The 18,642-nt window shown below is 40.2% G+C and overlaps 1 protein-coding gene across 1 annotated transcript in view; it reads right to left on the bottom strand.

Annotated features, from left to right (window-relative positions):
- The window catches only part of LOC129515569 (ankyrin repeat domain-containing protein 26-like), a 129,333-nt gene that overhangs the window by 26,844 nt on the left and 83,847 nt on the right, over nt 1-18,642 (bottom strand). The window contains exons 23-27 of the mRNA XM_055334492.1: nt 17,708-18,066; nt 12,655-12,825; nt 10,922-10,955; nt 10,435-10,576; nt 706-919 (exon numbers count right to left, since the gene is read on the bottom strand). Coding sequence (XP_055190467.1) covers nt 706-919; nt 10,435-10,576; nt 10,922-10,955; nt 12,655-12,825; nt 17,708-18,066 — 920 coding nt within the window. The remainder of the gene's footprint in view (nt 1-705; nt 920-10,434; nt 10,577-10,921; nt 10,956-12,654; nt 12,826-17,707; nt 18,067-18,642) is intronic.

Genomic DNA, 18,642 nt, shown 5'->3' on the forward strand with positions numbered 1-18,642 from the left:
TGTATTATTTCAAAGAATCTCAGACTTCACATTTTTTTTTTATTATTGGAGTTCAATTTGCCAACATACAGCATATCACACAGTGCTCACCCCGTCAAGTGCCCCCCTCAGGGCCCATCACCCAGTCACCCCAACCCTCCACTCACCTCCCTTTCCACCACACCTTGTTCGTTTCCCAGAGTTAGGTGTCTCTCATGTTCTGTCACCCTCGCTGATATTTCCCTCTCATTTTCTCTCCTTTCCCCTTTATTCCCTTTCATTAATTTTTATATTCCCCAAATGAATGAGACCATATAATGTTTGTCCTTCTCCAATGGACTTATTTCACTCAGCATAATACCCTCCAGTTCCACCCACGTGGAAGCAAATGGTGGGTATTTGTCGTTTCTAATGGCTGAGCAATATTCCATTGTATACATAGTCCACTGCTTCTTTACCCATTCGTCTTTTGATACTTCACATTTCTAAAGGAGTTTTCTTCCCTATAAAATCCCAGAAGGCTAATTAGCAATTACAAAACTTCTCCTACACATCTGTAGTATAAAAGTAAGTATTTCAAGGGGTTCCTGGCCGGCTCAGTTGATAGAGCATGTGACTCTTGATCTCATGGCTGTGAGTTCAAGCCCCATGCTGAGTGAGGAGTCTATTAAAAAAAAAGAAACAAGTACATAGTTGAAATATTTCCTTAAAACCAAGATGTCATACCTTAAACTGTAGAGTTCTCGTTCCCATTCCACTTTTTGATGCTCTAACTGAGATTTCATTTCTTTTGCTTCTGATAGTTCCTTTTGTAGTCCATTGACCTTATATTCCATTTTTAAAATTTTTCTTATAAGTTGTTCACAGTCCTTTGTTTTTAATTCTATTAATCTTCTGTATTTAAAAATTGCATCCTGGGTTGTCAATATGCTAACAGAATCTACACCAGAGGAAAAACAAAAACAGAAATAAAATACAGGAGGCATCAGGGTGGGTCATTTAGTAAAAGCATCCAACTATTGGTTTTGGCCGAGGTCATGATCTCACAGTTGTGGGATTGAACCTGGCACTGGGTGCTGCACTCAGCAGAGTCTGCTTAAGTTTCTTTACCCCTTCGTTCCCTCCCTCTCTGTTCCTCTCCCCATCTCCTGCTCCTGCTCTCCCACAAATTTGTTCTTTAAAAAGGCAAAATAAAATGAGTACTTTTTGCATATAAAGGACTGAGCATGTTCACATTCACTCATTCATACATTAAATAAATATTGAGTAACTTCAACGTAAAGACATTATACCAGGCGCCTGGGTGGCTTAGTCAGTGGGTGTCTGCCTTCGGCTCAGGTCATGATCTTGGCGTCCTGGGATCAAGCCACATGGTGGGATCCCTGCTTAGTAGGGAGTCTGCTTCTCCCTCTCCCTCTGCCTCTCTCCCTGCTCATGCTCTCTCTCTCAAATAAATGGATAAAATCTTATTATCAATAGAACTTTAAAATCTTTTAAAAAGAAAAGAAAACATGACCGAAACCTTTCTAAACTTAATGAAAACTATAATCCCACAGACCCACAGAGGATCTGGCTAGGAGAGAAGAAATGGTAAACTATTGTAATTCAAAAAAAAAGATTTTATTTATTTATTTATTCATGAGACACACGGAGAGAGAGAGGCAGAGACACAGGCAGAGGGAGAAGCAGGTTCCCTGAGATAGCCTGATGCGGGACTCGATACAGGGACCCTGGGATCACACTCTGAGCCAAAGGTAGAATCTCAACCACTAAGCTACTCACCTGTTCCCTATTGTAATTTTCTTTAACTACATATGATGTGGTATATCACTACAAGAAGGTGGACTGTGATGTTTGAATCATATGCTTTAAACCCTAAAGCAATCACTAAAATAGCAAAACTTAAGAGTTATAGTAATAAGCAAAGCACATACATACACTATATGTGTATGTTTATATATATATATAAATTAAACTAACTTGTAAAAATTAGTTGATTAATCTAAAAGAAAGCAGAAAGCAAAGAAAATGGGAACAAAGCAGGTCAAATGGAAAGCAAACAGGATGAGAGATTTATATCAACTATATCAATAATCAGAGTAAATGAAAATTATCAAAAAATGAAAGAAAGAAAGAAAGAAAGAAAGAAAGAAAGAAAGAAAGAAAGAAAGAAAGAAAGAAAGAAAATGGTCTAAAAGCCTCAATTAAAAGAAGGCTGAGCTTGAGTAGTAGCAATATTAATACCAGGCAAAATAGATTTCAAAGCAATATATATTCTCAGTAATGTATAAGGTCATTTGTTAATGATGAAAGGGTCAGTAAATAAGCATAACAAACCTAAATGCTTATGAATCTATTAATAAGATCAAAATACATAAGGCAAAAATCAACAGAACTGCAAAGAGACAGGCAAATTCACAATTTTAGTCTGAGATTTCAATAGGCAGAAAATCATCAAGGATATAGAAGACTTGACCACCACCACCTTTCTCAAGTATCCATGGAGCATTTACCAAAAGAGATTATATTCTCTGTCATAAAATAAACCTTAATAAAAGGAGTTAAGTCAAAAGGATTGAAGTCATGAAAGTGTTCTGTGACCACAAAGTGATCAAATTAGAAATGAAGAACAAACCTACCTCTGGAAAATACTCAAATACTTGCAAACTAATTAATAATGCACATCTAAATAACCCCTGGGTCGGGGGACCTAGGCGGCTCCATTGATTAAGTGTCTGCCTTTAGCTCAGGTCATGATCTCAGGGTCCTGGGAATGAGACCCACGTTGGGCTTCCCACTCAGAGGGAAGGACGCTTACCCCTCTGGACCTCCCCTCGCCTATGCTTTCTCTCTTTCTCTCTCTCTCTCTCTCTCTCTCTCTCTCTCTCTCTCTCAAATACATAAAATCTTTAAACAACCCTTGGAATAAAGAAGTCATGAAAAAAGAAATTACAAAGTATCACGTACTGAATGAAAATAAAAACATAATATGTTAAAAATTTCTGGAATCCTCCTAGAGTAGCACTCATCTCACCATTTATAGCACTGAGGTATATATTAAAAAGAGAAGGAGGCGGGGCAAGATGGCAGAAGAGTAGGGTCCCCAAGTCACCAGTCCCCACCAACTTACCTAGATAACTTTCAAATCATCCAGAAAACCTATGATTTCGGCCTGAGATTTAAAGAGAGAACAGCTGGAATGCTACAGTGAGAAGAGTTCACGCTTCTATCAAGGTAGGAAGACGGAAAAACATAAAGAAATAAAAAAGCATCCAAGGGGGAGGAGCCCCCACGAGGAGCCAGGCAAAGGCCACGAAGCTAGTGCCCCCAGGACAGGAGAGCCCAGTCCTGGAGAAGTAGAAACTTTACCAATCTTCCTGGAAGGAAAGGCGCTTGCAGGGAGCTCAGGCAGGATCCCAGGAGGGGTACGGATGCCCTCAGGCTCCCAGGGGCACTAAAAGAACAACTGCACTCTGGGGGAGAGCCCTCCACACACTGCAGGCCGAGCTCCCCAAAGGGCTGGACGCCGCGCCCAGCGGGGCCCCAGGAGCAGCTCAGGTGGCGGCCACTGTGTAGCCCTGCGAGTGTGATTCCAGCGGTGCAGGCCCCAGAGCCCAGGGTGCCAGGGACACAGCCCAGGATCCGGCGCTCCCCCCGGGACAGGTGGAGACTGGGAGGACACAGGGCAGCAAGGACGCTCCTGCTGCCAGGCGGCCCCGAGCTGTGCAGATCAACGCCCCCTGCCCCCGGACCATCCAGGCCCCTGGGGACTGGGAGCTGAGGTAGTTACTGCGGGAGCTGACTCCAGAGATGGAGAGCTGGCTGCCGCCACTGTTGTTGTTCCTCCTGCTGTCACCTTGTACCTGGGACTGAGCAGGAGCTTCACAGGATAAACAGCTTGCACTGAGCCCTGCACCTGGCAAGGGGCTAGGGAGCTCCTCCAGGTGCACAAACCTGTGAATCACCGCAGCAGGCCCCTCCCCCAGAAGACCAGCTGGAAGGACAGGGGAAAAGTAAGTCACTGACCAAGCAGTGCTGGAAAGTTCTAGGGGAAGTCGAGGGATTTACAGTATATAGAATCAGAGGATACCCCCTCTTGTTTTTTGTTTTCTGTTTGTCCCCTCCCACTTTTTCTCTCTTTTTCTCCTTTTTCCAGTACAACTTGTTTTTGGCCACTCTACATTGAGCAAAATGACTAGAAGGAAAAACTCACCTCAAAAGAAACAATCAGAAACAGTCCTCTCTCCGCAGAGTTACAAAATTTGGATTACAATTCAATGTCAGAAAGCCAATTCAGAAACACAATTATAAAGCTACTGGTGGCTCTAGAAAAAAAAGCATAAAGGATTCAAGAGACTTCATGACTGCAGAATTTAGATCTCATCAGGCAGAAATTAAAAATCAATTAAATGAGATGCAATGCAAACTGGAGGTCCTAATGATGAGGGTTAACGAGGTAGAAGAGTGACATATAACCAGTGAGTGACATACAAGACAAGTTGATGGCAAGGAAGGAAGCTGCGGGAAAAAGAGAAAAACAATTAAAAGATCATGAGGAAAGGTTAAGGGAAACAAATGACAGCCTCAGAAGGAAAAATCTACATTTAATTGGGGTTCCAGAGGGCGCCGAAAGAGACAGAGGGCCAGAGAGTGTATTTGAACAAATCATAGCTGAGAACTTCTCTAATGTGGGAAAGGAAATAGTCATTCAGATCCAGGAGATAGAGAGATCACCCCCTAAAATCAATAAAAACCACTCAATACCTCGACATTTAATAGTGAAACTTGCAAATTCCAAAGGTAAAGAAAAGATCCTTAAAGCAGCAAGAGACAAGAGATTTCTAACCTTTATGGGGAGAAATATTAGGATAACAGCAGACCTCTCCACAGAGACCTGGCAGGCCAGAAAGGGCTGGCAGGATATAGTCAGGGTCCTAAATGAAAAGAACCTGCAGCCAAGAATACTTTATCCAGCAAGGCTCCCATTCACAATAGAAGGAGAGATAAAGAGCTTCCAAGATAGGCAGAAACTGAAAGAACATGTGACCACCAAACCAGGTCTGCAAGAAATATGAAGGGGGACTCTGTAAAAGAAAGAGGAAGTCCAAGGCAACAATCCACAAAAACAGGGACTGAACAGGTATCATGATGGCACTAAATTCATATCTTTCAAGAGTAAATCTGAACGTGAATGGGCTTAATGACCCCATCAAAAGGTGCAGGGTTTCACACTGCATAAAAAGAGCAAGACCCATCTATTTGCTGTCTACACGAGACTCATTTTAGACATAAGGACACCTACAGCCTAAAAATAAAAGGTTGGAGAACCATGTACCATTCAAATGGTCCTCAAAAGAAAGCAGGGGCAGCCATCCTTATATCAGCTAAATTAAAGTTTATCCCAAAGACTATAGTAAGAGATGAAGAGGGACACTATATCATACTTAAAGGATCTCTCCAACAAGAGGACCTAACAATCATGATATTTATGCCCCGAATGCGGGAGCTGCCAAGTATAACAATCAATTAATAACCAAAATTAAGACATGCTTAGATAATAGTATACTAAAACTGGGAGATTTTAACACATCACTTTCTGTAAATGACACATCTTCTAAGCCCAATATCTCCAAAGAAACAAGAGCTTTAAATGATGCACTGCATCAGATGGATTTCACGGATATTTATAGAACTTTACAGCCAAATGCAACTGAATACACGTTCTTCTCAAGTGCACAAGGAACTTTCTCCAGAATAGAACACATACTGGGTCACTAACCAGGTCTCAACCGATAACAAAAATTTGAGATTGTCCCCAGCATATTTTCAGACCATAATGCTGTGAAACAGGACTAAATCAAAAGAAGAATATTGGAAGAAATTGAAACATGAGGAGGTTAAATACCATCCTGGTAAAAGATGAAAGGGTCAACCAGGAAATTAGAGAAGAATTAAACAGAGTCACGGAAACTAATGAGAATGAAGATAAGATTCTTCAAAATCTTGGGATACAGCAATAGCAGACCTGAGGGGGAAATATATCGCAATATAAGCATCCCTCAAAAAACTGGAAAGAACTCATATGTAAAAGCTAATCTTGCACCTAAAGTTGCTGGAGAAAGAACAGCAAATGAAACCTACACCCAGCAGAAAAAGACAATTAATAAAGATCCGAGCAGAACTCAATGAAATAGAGAGTAGAAGAACCGCGAAACAGATCAACAAAACCAGGAGTTGGTTCTTTGAAAGATGAACCATTAGCCAGCCTTATTAAAAAAAAAGAGAGAAAAGACTCAAATTAGTCATAAATGAAAATGGAGAGATCACCACCAATACCAAGGAAATACAAACGATTTTAAAAACTTAGTATGAGCAGCTATACGCCAATAAATTAGGCAATCTAGAAAAAATGGACTCATTTCTGGAAAATGACAAACTAGCAAAACTGGAACAGGAAGAAATAGAAAGTCCAAAAAGGCCAACCACAAGGGAGGAAATTGAAGCAGTCATCAAAAACCTCCCAAGACACAAAAGTCCGGGGCCAGATGGCTTCCCAGGGGAATTCTATCAAACGTTTGTAGAAGAAACAACACCTACTCTACTAAAGCTGCTCCAAAAGATAGAAACAGATGGAGTACTTCCAAACTCATTCTATGAGGCCAGCATCCCCTTAATTCCAAAACCCAAGACCCCGCCAAAAACGAGAGGTAGAGAGAATAACCCTGAACACAGATGCAAAAATGCTCAACAAGATAGTAGCCAATAGGATCCAACAATACATTAAGAAGATGATTCACCATGACCCAGTGGACTTTATCCCCGGGATGCAAGGCTGGTTCAACACTCATAGAGCAATCAATGTTATAGATCATATCAAGAAGAGAAAAAACAAGAACCGTATGACCGTCTCAATAGAGCCAGAGAAAGCATTTGACAAACTACAGCATCCATTCCTGATCAAACCTCTTCAGGGTGTAGGGATAGAGGGAACATTCCTCAGCATCTTAAAAGCCATCTATGAAAATCCCACAGCAAATATGATTCTCAATGGAGAAACACTGGGAGCCTTTCTTTCCCCTAAGATCAGGAACAAGACAGGGATGTTCACTCTCACCACTGCTCTTAACATAGTACTAGAAGCCCTAGCCTCAGCAATCAGACAACAAAAAGAAATAAAAGGCATTCACACTGACAAAGAAGAAGTCAAACACTCCCTCTTTGCGGTTCACATGATACTGTACATAGAAAACCCAAAAGACTCCACCCCAAGATTGCTAGAACTCATACAGCAATTCGGCAGTGTGGCAGGATACAAAATCAATGCCCAGAAATCAGGGCCATTTCTATACACTAACAATGAGACTGAAGAAAAAGAAATTAAGGAGTCGATCCAATCGACAATTACACATGAAACCATGAGATACCTAGGAATAAACCTAACCAAGAGGTAAAGGATCTATACGCTCAAAAGTACAGAACACTTCTGAAAGAAACTGAGGAAGACGCAAAGAGATGGAAAAATATTCCATGTTCATGGATTGGAAGAATGAATTTTGGGAAAAGGTCAATGGTACCCAGGGCAATTTATACATTTAATGCAATCCCTATCAAAATACCATGGACTCTCTTCATAGAGTTGGAACAAATCATCGGAAGAGTTGTGTGGAATCAGAAAAGACGCCAAATAGCCAGGGGAATTTTAAAAAAGAAAACCAGAGCTGGGGGCATCAAAGTGCCAGATTTCAGGTTGTACTACCAAAGCTGTGATCATCAGGACAGTGTGGTACAGACACAGAGGTCAATGAAAAAGAATAGAGAATCCAGAAATGGGCCCTTGACTCTATGGTCAAGTTATATTCGACAACTCTATAGTCAAGTAATATTCGACAAAGCAGGAAAGACTATCCGCTGGAAGAAAGACAGTCTCTTCAATAAATGGTGCTGGGAAAACTGGACAGTCACGTGCAGAAGAATGAAACTAGACCATTCTCTTAAACTATACACGAAGAAAAACTCAAAATGGATGAAAGATCTAAATGTGAGACAGGAGTCCATCAGAATCCTAGAGGAGAACACAGGCAACAGCCTTTTTGAACTTGGCCACAGCAACTTCTTGCAAGATACATCCGTGAGGCAAGAGAAACCAAAGCAAAAATGAATTATTGGGTCTTCATCAAGATAAGAAGCTTCTGCACAGCAAAAGAAACAGTCAACAAAACTAAAAGACAGCTTCCAGAATGGAGAAGACGCTGGCAAATGACCTATCAGATAAAGGGTTAGTATCCAAGATCTATAAAGAACTCTTTAAAATCAACAGCAAAGAAACAAACAATCCAATCATGAAATGGGCAAAAGACATGAAGAGAAATCTCACAGAGGAACACATAGACATGGCAACAAGCACATGAGAAAATGCTCCGCATCACTGGCCATCATGGAAAAACAAACCAAAACCACAATGAGATACCACCTCCCACCAGTGAGAATGGGGAAAATTAACAAGACAGGAAACAACAAATGTTGGAGCGGATGCGGAGAAAGGGGAACCTTCTTGCACTGTTGGTGGGAATGTGAACTGGCGCAGCCACTCTGGAGAACTGTGTGAAGATTCCTCAAAGAGTTAACAATAGAACTGCCCTATGACCCAGCAATTGCACTGCAGGGGATTTAGCCAAAGATACAGATGCAGTGAAACACCGGGACACCTGCACCCCGATGTTTATAGCAGCAATGTCTACAGTAGCCAAACTGTGGAAGGAGCCTCGGTGTCCTTCGGGAGACGAAAGGATAAAGAAGCTGTGGTCTATGTATACAATGGAATATTACTCAGCCATTAGAAACGAGAAATACTGACCATTTACTTCAACATGGATGGAACTGCAGTGTATTATGCTGAGTGAAGTAAGTCAATCGGAGAAGGACAAACATTATATGGTCTCATTCACTTGGGGAATTTAAAAAATAGTGAAAGGGAATAAAGTGGAAAGGAGAAAAAATGAGTGAAAATATCAGGGAGGGTGACAGAACATGAGAGACTCCTAACTCTGGGAAATGAACCAGGGGTGGTGGAAAGGGAGGTGGGCGAGGGGTTGAGGTGACTGGGTGATGGGCACTGAGGGGGGCACTTGATGGGATGAGCACTGGGTGTTATGCTATCTGTTGGCAAATTGAACTCCAATTTAAAAAATAATAAGAAGATATCAAAAACAAAAACAAAGATTTATCAACACTCGACAAATAATAAACCTAATTTTTTAAATGACAAAAATTTTGGCAGCTCAATGAAGATATACAGATGTTTTTTTTTAATTTTTATTTAATTTTTATTTATTTATTATAGTCAGAGAGAGAGAGAGAGAGAGAGAGAGTCAGAGACACATGCAGAGGGAGAAGCAGGCTCCATGCACCGGGAGCCCGACGTGGGATTCGATCCCGGGTCTCCAGGATCGCACCCTGGGCCAAAGGCAGGCGCTAAACCGCTGTGCCACCCGGGGGTTCCCTATACAGATGTTAAATAAGCTCAACATTATCAGTTATTAGGGAAATGTGTATTACAACCATAAATGTATACATTTATACACATATATGCGTGTGTGTGTTTATATTAAATACCCATCAATGGCTACGATTAAAAAACTGATAATACTAAGTACTCACAAATATATATGGAGGAGTTAGAAACCCTCATACACTGCTGGTGGGTTTAGAAAATAGTACAATTATTTTAGAAAACAATTTGGCAGTTTCATAATAAGGCAATATGAAGAGACAGGAAACTTAAGAGTGATGGATATGTTAACTGTCTAAATTACAGTTATGGTTTCATATGTGTGTATATATATGACAAAACTATCAAATTATACACTTCATACATGTGCAGTTTACCTAACTAAAGCTGTTGGAGAAAGAAAGCCTCTATTATATGAAAAAACATCTAAGACAGTGGCTGAGACATGGATGGAAGGACGGATATGAAACCATACAAGATGAAGCCTGTGGACTATGGTCTTTCACCTCATAGCATTAAGAAGTAACAGCTAAGCTTTAAGCAAGGGGGTAATGTGATGAAATGTAAACTTTTAAAAATGTATAGTAATTATGGTTGCAGTGTAGACCAAGATCCCAAGAAGTGGAATGGCAGGGAAAACAGTCCTGTAGTTAGTTCAGTAATCTAGGAGAAAAATAATGGTAACCTGACCTTGGGTGAAGCACAGAAGAGAAGCAGAGTTCACAAACACATCAAGTGTGCCATTCCCACGTAGACAACCACAATTGAAATTATAGTTCTTTGGCTGAGAGTATTCAATAGTTCTCTATTTTAATATAAAACATATTTCTGAGAAGAGTAGCTCTATAACACATCAGTGTTGTGTGGCGCCCCGCTAGACGAGATGTGTACATATTGCTACAATCATATATACAGAAAAAGGCTTTATATTTATACGACGGCCCTACCTTTACAATCCATGTCAAGTTGTCCAATGGGCAACAGGGAACTCTTATAATCGGAGTATTGCAACATGCAATGCTCTGAAGCTGCTTCAGATGACTGAGTTAAGCCATCAAGGTGTTCCACAGAATTCACTTGCTTTTTGACCTACAAATAAATAATACTATTTCAAAACGTCATCCAAATATTTATAAAATATACTAAGCGTAGAGAGATGATAAATATCCATCTTTTTATAAAAGCAAAAACATAGGTACTTTTTAAAAGAACTGATTTTTATCAAAAATACCTTTATCAATAATTAGTGTTTCTGAATAATTTTTTCACAGCAGATGTCTGTACAACAAAGGAAAAGTTTCATTTTTTCACTGTGCGTTTCATAAAGTAATTTTTTTACCATGGAATAATATTTCTGATAAATATGAAATATCAAAATAATATAATAAAAATATATCATAAATGAAATAGAATTATATTATTTTGTTTGTCTACCTTGTTCTTTTCCTTAGATGTTTTCTTTGCAGGTCTAAAAAGAGAAAGGATTCTTTTCAGGAAAATATTAAATACTTAAAATACAAAGAATATTTAAAGCATATCTAAGCAATATTAATAGTAATATTAACAAAGTATTAAATTTAGATCAAAATTGCAAAAGTAAAGGAAAATCATAATGTTACTTACATTATTTGATAGGGGTAAATATACATTTTTTGTTGTCATTTTCAATAAAAACAAGTTTTCACTAAATCAATTTGGAAAGTGCAAACTAAGTTTTTTTTATGACACAAGCCCTTTTTAAATAATCACGATATTAGTGTTTTGAGGTTTTACTGTGCAACTACTATGCCTTATTTGGGACAGTTTACATATCCTGAAGGGTTTTTAGGCCTTACACAAACCGTATGAAGTAGGCAATTATACTGCGTATCTTGCACAGGAAGCAAATGAGGCACAGAAATTCTAAGGAACTTCCCCAAGCCCATACAGCTGGCAGGAGCAGACCACCCAGAACTCAAGTCCAGGAAATGTCCCTTCCCAACATGTGTTTTACAATATGTGGTAAAAGTAAGTTAAGTATTTCTAAGTAATGTGATAGCAATTGAATCTATAGTATTATTCCATTTCTAGCTATAATTATTCTAGAAATAATTTCTGAATCTTACATACATTTTTAATTTTTTATTTTTTAAAAAAGATTTTATTTATTCACTAGAGAGACAGAGAGACAGGCAGAGACACACGCAGAGGGAGAAACAGGCTTCCCCACAAGGAGCCTGATGCGGGACCCCAGGATCACACCCTGAGCCCAAGGCAAGACACTCAACTGCTGTGCCACCCTGGCATCCCACACACCTTTTTTTTTTTTTTTAAATTAAAACACTTCATACCTAGGCAGTATTGAAAATCTACTTTCAATAAACTAAAGATTTAATTCTTCTAAAGATGTTCATTAATGGGCATTCCTTTACTCATTCAAATGTTTATTCATGGATTCAACAATTACTCATTAAGCACACAATATGTGTCAATGACGCTGCTGGTACAGTAACCGTGGCTCTTGTAATTTAGAACTTTATAATCCAAAAGTAATAATCTACAATAGATGAATAGTTTTTCAATTGTAAATAAACATATTGTAAATAAACAAAACCATTCCCCTTCCCCAGAACCTAAACAAATATTAAGTTAATATAATCAGATACTCCAAAGCCCCTCACAAAATCATAGCTATTCATGATACTGTCAAAGGTACTGAATACCTTAACCTAACAAGGAATGATTAGTTCTATTCAGAATCGCCTATGTGTCTGTATATTTACTATTATATATATATATTTTCAATCAATGAAGGATAGTATCTGCATATTCAATTATATGAGAATACTGCATGGTGGAACCAATTCTAAAATAAACAACCTCTTACCACAAAACTCATATCCTGATCTGGGGGTCCTGGCATCGAGTTCTGCTTTGGGCTCCCCACAGGGAACCTGCTTCTCCCTCTGCCTATGTCTCTGCCTCTCTCTCTGTGTCTCTCATGAATAAATAAATGAAATCTTAAAGTCACTCCTCCTCATCCTAACCTTTCAAGTGGTGTTTTTGATATACTTGAATATTTCTTCCCTCAGCCTGTACGACACTATATTACAGTGTTTTACTTACATAACAATAATCATAGCTACTAACATTCCCTCAGAAGGAAATAAAGAATTTATAGATTTTACCTTCTTTCATCCTGATCCATTTCACTTAGATTGTTGTCATTACTCACTCGTAGTAGACTACCAGTTAGGGAATCGGCCTTCTCAAAGCCTGGTGTAATCATAGATGATTTTAAAGTCCACTTTACATTTTTATCTTTCTTTATTTCCATGATAGACAAACCAGGATCATTACTTAAAAAAAAAAATCCAGTTAAAATATGCATTAGAAAACCAATATTTTCTAATAATTTTACTGGTAAGGAATAAAAAAAAACAATTTTTGTAAACATCTGTTACCCATCTGAATTCATTTATTAATTCACAGAACAGTTATGAAGTGCAACCATATGCAAGGAAATACACATATACAATTATGATACAATGTCATTTGTGGGAACAAAACTGCCTGTGTAGGACCTGTGGAATCAAGGGGACCACTGGCCATTCACCAAGGGACCGAGGAAAAGTCTCATCTGCCCGTGCATCAGGTAACAGGCATACACACTACACTCCCAGCTGTGGACCTGGCAAAAGCCCATAAATTGGCGCCACCCTCACCCTCACAGCCACCATCTGGGAGCCCCTGGAAAACACTCAGATAATCACCCATGGAGGTAGAGAGTCTTCGTGGAAAACCAGCTTTCCTGCAGAGAAGTTCTAGCACACCACCAGAGCAAAACAATCAGGTTTGGACACATGGGAGCGGTAGTCATTAAAGACTGGAGGAGGTGACTGCTACTTCAAACGCAAAGACAGCAATGCAAAAGGATATGACAAAATCAAGGAAATATGACACCAACAAAGGATTACAATAATCGTCCAGTAATCAATCTCAGACACGTGGAGATCTGTAATTTATCCAAGATAGATTTCAAAATCTCAGTCTTAAGAAAATTCAAGGAGCTGCCAGGAAACACAAAAAGCCAATTCAGGGGTGCCTGGGTGGGTCAGGCAATTAAGTGTCTGACGCTTGATTTCATCTCAGGCTATGATCTCAGGGTCATGAGATTGAGCCCTGCATCAGGCTTACACTCAGCACAGTGTCGCTCTCCCTCTGCTACTCCCCCCTAGCTCACACACTCTTTCTCTCGCTAAAATAAATGTATAAAAGCTTTAAAAAACAGTTAATTCAATAAAATGAGGAATATACTACATAAACAAAATGAGAAGTTTAATGAACAGCTGGAAGGGCTTAGTCAGTTAAGTGTCTGACTTGGCTTTGGCTCAGGTCATGATCTCAAGGTTGTGGAATCACCCCCAGGTCTGCTTGAGATCCTCTCTCCATCTCTCTCTCTCTCTCCTTTTTCTTTTTTTCCTTCTTTCTTCTTTTCTTTTCTTTCTTTCTTTTTCTTTCTCTCTCTCTCTCTCAAATAAATAAATTTTTAAAAATAATTTTAAAGGGACAAAGAAAAAGAAAATGTTTTGGTAACTTGTGCATACTTTTAGCCTAGTATCTAATTCTAATACAAAAAGCTAGATTTACCAACAGAAAATTATATATATTTTTTCATGGACTAAATGCATGCAAGAAAATATTATGAGCATACAGCCATGTAAATTTACAAAAAGACTGAATTTTCCCACAGGAGATTATTAACTGAGTAACTTTAGGGCACTGAAAACAAAAACAAAACCAGCAATTACTGTTTTAAAATTGCCATACAGATAACTCTTCTAGTTAAATTAAACATCCAAAAAAGATGGATCTTCCTGAAAGCAATTATTAAACAATTCTCCTCAACCCAAATTTCAGACGTAAATCTGTAATTATGGATATGAAATAGCTTTCATTTTGAACACAGTTAATAGAAGCAACTTTTGGGATCCCTGGGTGGCGCAGCGGTTTGGCGCCTGCCTTTGGCTCAGGGCGCGATCCTGGAGGCCCGGGATCGAATCCCATATCGGGTTCCCGGTGCATGGAGCCTGCTTCTCCCTCTGCCTATGTCTCTGCCTCTCTCTCTCTCTCTCTCTCTCTCTCTCTCTCTGTCTGTGACTATCATAAATAAATAAATTTTAAAAAATTTAAATAGAAGCAACTTTTAAATAGAAAACAACTGGTTAAAGATACCTCAAAGTGATGTTGGCGGGGGAATGCTAACATGCAGCCATGGTAACGAGAACCCATCAGAACCAGTTTTAAATGTTTGTAATGATCAATGCCATCTGTCCCCACTCACCAGCCAACCAATGTCAGCTTCTCCCTCCTGAAGTATAGCCAATGTGGGACAAAACCACTCCAATACGCATGCCTCGAGTGCCAACCAATCAACAACAGTCTTACCCAAATTACCATGGTGCTTAGATGATGACAAACCATTTATTTCTCTGAAAGTCTCCCAAGTCTTAAACTCCACTTTTCCTGAAACTGTATATAGAAAGTGAAGACTACTCTGTCAGAAAAGACTGTAAGTAGCCAGCATAGCTCCCTCTTATTAGTAAGCAGTAAATTCCAACTTCACCTTTATATTTCAGATATTGAGGGCTCATATCCTTTGGCAAAAATGTTTAAAGTCCTATAATAATTTATCACCACATTTCATTTTCCTTAATGAAACATAAATGAAGTTTGCTCTTCCTTTATTCCATTCTACTATAATTAAAACTAACATAAATACCAGTAAAAGAATAAGTAGTAAATAACCACAATATTAGGCCCAAATAATCCACAAAATGCAGATAACTGACACATTAAATGGTCAGAATGGACCCATGCCAACCTTTTTTTCTGTTTAAGTGAGAATTGGTATTATGTTAAAAACAATACACACGGGTTAAACTCCATTCACTCAACCAACATTTACTGAATAGCACTATATATGCTAGAATGTTCTCTAAGCACTGAGGACACGGCCATGAACAGAAAAAATCCTGCTCACGAGGAAAGTAAACATAGTAACAATAAACTACCTAGGCAAACTACACAGTATGAGAGGAGAAAAACTAAAGCAGAGAAATCAAATTTCAATGTGTCATAGCGAAAGGGGTGGTCGAAATACTAGTCAGGATAAACGAAGAAGGGCCTTACTGAGAAAGTGACCTTGAAGCAAAAACCAGGGAGAAAAAGAGGGAGCGAGGAGTAAGCCATGAGGATACGTGAGAGAAAAGCACTCCACAGAGAGTTTATAGCAAGTACAGAGGTATGCCTGAAGTGTTTATAATGAGGGTGGGGGTAAGAATAGTGAGAAATTCAAGTGTGGCTGAACAGAAGGAAAGGGATAGAAAGTAGTTCAAATCAGAGAGACAGAGGGAGGAAAGGATAGGGAGGGACCTGAGATGAACAAGTCACATAAGGCCTTGTAGGTGTTAGAAAGAACTTGAGCATGTACTCTGAGTGAATGGGAGGCCATTAGGTTTTGAGCAGAGGAGGACATAATCTGACTTATGTTTTAATAGATCCACTGTGTTTAGAATTAATGGAAAGTGAATTTTCATAGATTGTATAATATGAAGTCACTATTGAAAAATTTGGTGTGGTGCATGTTGAAATATATGGTCTTTAAAAAGGAAGAATAAGGGGTACCTGGTTGGCTCAGTCGGTAAAGCGTCTGCCTTCGGCTCAGGTCATGATCCTGGAGTCCCGGGATCAAGCCCCGCTTCAGGCTCCCCGCTTCCCCCTCTGCCTCTGCCGCTCCCTGCACTCACACTCTATCTCTCTCAAATAAATAATCTTAAAAACATTTTTAAAGGAAAAATAATAGCATGTATGCAAAGTGCCTGAAAAAGAAGATTCCCCCATTGCATTAACAACCTCTTGGTTTATACCATAGGGATCAAATGTTTATACACAATATGGGACAAGTTGCCCTGTGAAATCTCTTCGTAATAATATTCAGATCAATTTGAGAGTCCAACATTTGAGCACTCATGCATTGGGAACCAAAACCAAAAACCTAATAATGAGCAGTTTTGTTGGTAATAGAGTGCCAGTGTAGCAGGTAACTTCCTTTTGCAACTTAGCAGATATTAAAAGTATTCTAAAGTTTCTGTAAGACATGAAACCAAACACTTTAAATATACTCTGGGGGATCCCTGGGTGGCTCAGCAGTTTAGCGCCTGCCTCCAGTCCAGGGTGTGATCCTGGAGTCCCAGGATCGAGTCCCACATCAGGCTCCCTGCATGGAGCCTGCTTCTCCCTCTGCCTGTGTCTCTGCCTCTCTCTCTCTCTCTCTCTCTCTCTTTCTGTGTTTCTCATGAATAAATAAAAATAAAATTTAAAAAATATATATATACTTTGTTAAACAATCAAAACCCTGCAGACCTAAATTCATTTTCTCAAATAGTCACACACTGCATTATTTTATAGGTGTGAAAACTTACTTCCTTATGGATGGTTAGACTCCCTCCAAGTTTTTGATAAGGGAATGCTGTAATAAATAATCTTAACATATATATGTAACATGTTTATGTAAGTACTCTTAATATATCTGTCATATTTTATATATATAATAATACATAATAAATGTTCTTAGAATATGTGTGTCTAAGTGTTCACACAAGTCATGTTCTCCTATAGGATCTACTCCTGGCAATGAAGCCGTTGGGATATAGGGACAGCGTATGTGAAATTTCAAATGCACTGCTACATCACCCTTCAGAAAGGATTTGTCAATTTTCTTTCTCTCTCTTTTAAAAATTTCTATTTATTTATTTATTCATGAGAGACACAGAGTGAGGCAGAGACATGGGCAGATGGAGAAGCAGGCTCCTCATGGGAAGCCTGATGCAGGACTCGATCCCACAACCCCGAGATCACAACCTGAGCCAAAGGCAGACGTTCAACCACTGAGCCACTCAGGTGCAACGGATTTGACAATTTTCACCTAACAACAGTGTATAAGAATGACTTCTCCCTCACATTTGCTAACCTACATTATTTTTTTAATTAAATATTTATCACTATGCCTGCAAAAAAATTGATACCATACCAGTCTTTGCCTTTTTCTGTTTAGCACCCTGGGTGGAATATCTCTACTAAAAATATAAAATGTGTTAATCATGAACATTAGCTCCAAATAGAATTTGTTTTATAGAAAAATAATAATTATCTACTGTTTAAATATTGCTATAGGCTTACCTATCAGAATCTTCATTCTGCGTAGTAGGAAACAGGTGGTTATCAGTTTTTCCACTCTTTCTTTGTTGAATTAGTCCAGCAGCAGGAGCAGCAGGAGGAGCAGCAGCAGCAGCAGGAGCAGGAGGAGCAGCAAGAGCAGCAGGAGCAGGAGGAGAAGCAGCAGCAGCAGGAGCAGTAGCAGGAGGAGCAGGAGCAGGAGCAGCAGCACGAGGAGCAGCAGGAGCAGCAGGAGGAGCAGCAGGAGCAGCAGGAGCAGCAGCACAAGGAGCAGGAGCAGCAGGAGGAGCAGCAGTAGCAGCAGGAGCAGCAGGAGGAGCAGCAGGAGGAGCACGAGCAGCAGCAAGGGGAGCAGCAGCAAGGGGAGCAGCAGCAGGAGCAGGAGGAGCAGGAGCAGCAGCAGGAGGAGCAGCAGCAGCAGCAGGAGCAGCAGGAGCAGCACCAGCAGGAGCAGCAGGAGCACGAGCAGCAGGAGCAGCAGCAGCAGGAGCAGCAGCAGCAGCAAGAGGAGCAGCAGGAGAAGCAGCAGCAGGAGCAGCAGGAGAAGCAGCAGGACGAGCAGCAGGAGCAGCAGGAGCCGCAAGAGGAACAGCAGGAACAGCAGCAGGAGGAGCAGCAGGAGCAGCAGCAGGAGCAGCAGGAGGAGCAGCAGGAGGAGCACGAGCAGCAGCAAGGGGAGCAGCAGCAAGGGGAGCAGCAGCAGGAGCAGGAGGAGCAGGAGCAGCAGCAGCAGGAGCAGCACCAGCAGGAGCAGCAGGAGCACGAGCAGCAGGAGCAGGAGCAGCAAGAGGAGCAGCAGGAGCAGCAGCAGCAGGAGAAGCAGCAGCAGGAGCAGCAGGAGAAGCAGCAGGACGAGCAGCAGGAGAAGCAGCAGGACGAGCAGCAGGAGCAGCAGCAGGACGAGCAGCAGGAGCAGCAGGAGCCGCAAGAGGAACAGC

Source organism: Nyctereutes procyonoides, unplaced genomic scaffold, assembly GCF_905146905.1.
Source record: "Nyctereutes procyonoides isolate TBG_1078 unplaced genomic scaffold, NYPRO_anot_genome, whole genome shotgun sequence".
Taxonomy (NCBI): Eukaryota; Metazoa; Chordata; class Mammalia; order Carnivora; family Canidae; genus Nyctereutes; species Nyctereutes procyonoides.